Below are 4644 nucleotides of genomic sequence, written 5' to 3' on the forward strand. Positions count from 1 at the left end.
CACTTAGACAATTTAGCAGTTGAATAGTTTTTCATTAGAAGTTTTTTTTTTCTAATCTACATAATTTCTATCTCCAATTTTCTGATATGTAGATTAACTTGGTCACAAAAGCAGATGGATGCTTCATTCCTCCCAGGTATGAGGACCAACTAATTTATTTGTTCTAGTTTTTGTTTCATATATGACAGATGGGAACACTCTGTCTAACTTTAAATGTCAAATGTCTTTCTTTTCACATTCAAAAAGCATAGAATATGTTACTTTTAAACTCCACCAATGATCTCATTGTCGTTCCAAATTCATGGTTGCATTAGGCCATCAAAAGCCAATACAAAACCAATAGAAACCATGAACATAAATCACTCAAGAGGTCTAACTAAAAATGAATTAGAATTGAAAAGAAAATAAGAAACAAAAGGGAAATAAATTTCCTCATAAACTAAATCAGCTACTGGATGAGTTAAAAACAATTTATGCTCAAGCTAAGTTTAATATATGAATAAGCTAATTCATTGTTCATTCTAGTTTCTTTAGGTAACATGCTTCTCTAAAAAGGTTTATTCAATATACACTTAATACTAGGCAAAGATGAAGTTTGCATTACACCATTTCCATTCAACCAAATATAGTCAAAACCCCAAACATGAATAGCTCATTTAACGATTGATTCATTTAACAATAACAATTCATATAAAACAAGAAAATTTGACAGAAATAATGTTTGAAAGTACCTTTTATTTATCCACAAGACAGTCATTCAGACTCAACCGACTCAACCTTAGGAGCTCTATCAGAAATTTAACAATGAATAAGGAATCACAAAAAAATCATGACAATAATCCACGATTATAAACATCGCTAATGAAAATCACCAAACGGATGACACCTCTATAGTTGAAAACAAAAAAATACGTAACGGACTTTCCACATTGCTCAATAATTCCCAAAATATAAAAACCCTAGAACATTCAATTTGAAAAAAATGGTTTCAGAAATTAAGTGACTGACCATGGAGAAATGGATGGCTACCGTCCTTCCCCCAACCGATATCGTGTGTAGATTTGAGGTACTGCATACCAAAAGAACATGAAGATTGTAGAGATAAGATTGAGGAGTTTGAGGGGTACCCTTTAGTAGAGTCCTCGACGCCTCGTCACCTCGACCTCGACGCTCAGCCCAAGCAGGGGAATTCCATGAACACGAAGCAAGAGAACATTGTGGGACAGGGATGAGGTTTGGGGGAAAATTTAACAAAAGCAGCAGGGAGGGAGGAAATCAGTGCTTAAATACATAAGCATTAGAAGAAGAAATGAAGGAAGGAAGGCGGGAGAACAATAATATTTAGTAATTACAAATAAAAATAAAAATATATGCGGTTTTATAATAAACCGCCGGCAATTTTATATATATATATATATATATATATATATATATATATATATGTATATATATATAATTTATTATAAATTAATTAAAAAATATGAATAAATATATAATAATAATAATAATAATAACTAATAGGACAATTCAGTTAAAGATGCACAATGAGTCACAACTTTTAATAATTAATTTTAATGAGTAATTAATAATTTAAGAAATTTAATAATTATATAACCATTAATAAATTTATTATACTTAAATACACGTAAATATATATATATATATATATATATATATATATGTACATATTAGATTTATTATAAATTAATTAATAAATATTAATAAATATATCACAATAATAAAAAGTAATATGACACATCAGTTAAAAATGAACAATATGAGTCACACCGTTTAATAATTAATTTTAATGAAGTAAGTAATAATTTAAGAAATTTAATAATTATATAAGTTATTAATAAATTTATTTCATAATTTTATTTTGTTAAATATATAACCATCAATAAATTTATTTAATTATATAATCATCAATAATTATATTTATATATATATATATATATGTTATCAAATATAATTCTCAATTTTGTTTTTGTTAACATTTATTTATTTATTAAATAAATTAAAAAAATTGTATAACAATGAACATGTAATTATATTTTGTCAATTAATATTATTTAGATAATCTTTGATTTTTATTTCGATTAAGAGGCATATCAGTTTCTATATTAACCACATTTACATGCGACAATTTTGCTCAAAAATAGTTAAATGTCTATTAGTGGATACATTTTCTCTTTAAAAAGTAATATAATATTACAGTTCGAATTGAGTTTGAGATAAATCACTACCCTAAAAATACTTCAAAATGGTAATTAATGAGTCAAACATTACTTTGATATAATTAGACAGAACATAAAACACTTACAGATTAAAAAAAGATAATCAACACTCTTCACTTAATTATGTTAAGTATATTTAGAACATAATTCTTTATTAAGATTTAATTACTATAAATTTCAATAAATGTTCTGAAAATATTTTACCATTCCAACGTAAATTATATTACTTTTCTTTATAAAACTGACCAAACCGTTTTTGTCTGGATCAAGAGACTCACTTCAAAACCTCCTTTTTCCACTCTCTTTCTATTCATGAAACCACTTTCACAAGCCCCTGATTTAGCTCTGAACACAGTTTAGAGAAGAATATTCATTACCACCACACTATAAATTCCCCTCATACAAGGCTTTGACCATCCCAACCAAGTTTTTTCTTCCATTTCACTTCAAAACATTTCACTTGCATCAACCATCCCCCTTGAACCTTTTCACAAACATTTGGTGTCTTTGTTTTGTTTTACAAACTCACTTTGACCACAACTTGTCTCTACCAATGATTCCACCCGCAAGAAAGCCAACCAATGGGTTAAAAAAGAAGTCAAGGTCCACCTCTCCTATGGATGAATCTCCTGAGTCCTCTGTGAATGTCTTCACTTTTAACGTGGCTCCCAACAGTGATGTGATGGAGTGTATATCTGACATTGCAAGCAGGGACCAGGTTAGTGTTACTGTGATTAGTGCCACTGGCAAAATCAACAAGGTGACTCTCCAATCTTCAACCAATGGTGAACCTGATCTCATGCTCCATGGACCACTCACCTTGGTCTCCCTCACCGGCTCCTACTTATACAGCAATCAGTACACCCTTCACCCTGGAGCCACCCCTCCCCTTTCTTTGTCCTTTGGGATCAACCTCTCCACCATTGGAGGCAAGGTCTTTTGTGGCGTTGTTGGTGGTAGAGTCATTGCTGGTGAGAATGTTAAGATCACAGTCTCCACCTATACAAACCCTAACATTTTGAAGTATTCGGCCGAAGGTCAAGAAGACGGTGATAATGACAATAATGATAACGAAAATGACAAGAATAACAATTTTGGTGATGAGCAATGATATACACATATGTTTTTTATTTTATGTATATCTATTATAGAGTGTTTTTTTTTTTATCACATCGTACATCTTATAAGCTTACTGATTTTATTCTGTTTTTTGGTGTATTTAAAGTATTGATGAAACTTTTTGCCGTAAATAGAAAAGTTGGTCATGAGTTAATATATGTATACCTAGAAAAAAAAATGGTAGGTTTTTCAGATATGTATGATGTAAGAAGAAAAAGAAAAATGATTAACATAAAATCAAATATATATTATCAAATGTAATTCTCAATTTTGTTTTGTTAACATTTATTTCTTTATTAAATAAATTTATATAAAATTAAATAACAATGTGTAATTGAATTTCATTTCTCATCACTCGTATTACTTTTATTGAATTATATTTTGTAACATTATTCAGATAATAGTATTTTTTCTTAAATGTTAGATGAAGTCAAATGAGTTTCTTACACTAGTCAAATAAGCTTTTTACACTAATTAATATAATTATTTTATTATCGTGGTTGACTTCTTGTCCATAGTGTTTAATTATATACAGAGAAAGTAAAATGAAACAAATATTTTAAAAAAAAAATCCCCAAAAAAAAGTATAATTAAACAAAATATTAGTCTAATATACACCATCATAGTGTACTATTCTTATAATAACCGGAGTATATACATCAACTATGTTTATGATTTCTAACATAACTATAGTGTATGTGAGTCTATAGTCTATTTAATATTTTAATGCTAATATCTTACTTCATAGATTACATTTTTAATCGTAGTCTAACACTTAAAATAACCGTAGTGTATAAAACTTTCGCTGCATTAGAGAAATATACTGATTTAAGATATATTAAATTTATTATAAATTAATTTATAAATATATCAGAGTAATAAATAGTAATAGGACAATTCAGTTAAAGATGCACAACGGATCATAACGTTTAATAATTAATTTTAAAAAAGAAATTAATAATTTAAGAAATTTAATAATTATATAACCATTAATAAATTTATTATACTTAAATACACACGCAAGTATATATATATATATATATATATATATATATATATATATATAATTTATTCTAAATTAATTAACAAATATTAATAAATATATCATAATAATAAAAACTAATAGAACAATTCAGTTAAAGATGCACAATGAGTCACAACTTTTAATAATTAATTTTAATGAAGTAATTAATAATTTAAGAAATTTAATAATTATAAAAGCATCAATAATTTTAGTTCATTATTTTGTTTTGGTGTATATATAATCATCAATAAATTTATTTAATTA

The 4644-nt window shown here is 27.0% G+C and overlaps 1 protein-coding gene across 1 annotated transcript; it reads left to right on the plus strand.

The window, feature by feature from the left end:
* Window positions 1–2790: 2790 nt before the first annotated feature.
* On the plus strand, window positions 2791–3348 carry LOC148198430 (AT-hook motif nuclear-localized protein 21-like). Its single transcript, XM_088115805.1, has one exon. The coding sequence runs from the start codon at window positions 2791–2793 to the stop codon at window positions 3346–3348; it is 558 nt and encodes a 185-aa protein (XP_087971931.1).
* Window positions 3349–4644: the final 1296 nt, after the last annotated feature.

Source organism: Vigna umbellata, chromosome 5, assembly GCF_029865625.1.
Source record: "Vigna umbellata cultivar VRB3 chromosome 5, Vumbellata_1.0, whole genome shotgun sequence".
NCBI classification, from domain to species: Eukaryota; Viridiplantae; Streptophyta; class Magnoliopsida; order Fabales; family Fabaceae; genus Vigna; species Vigna umbellata.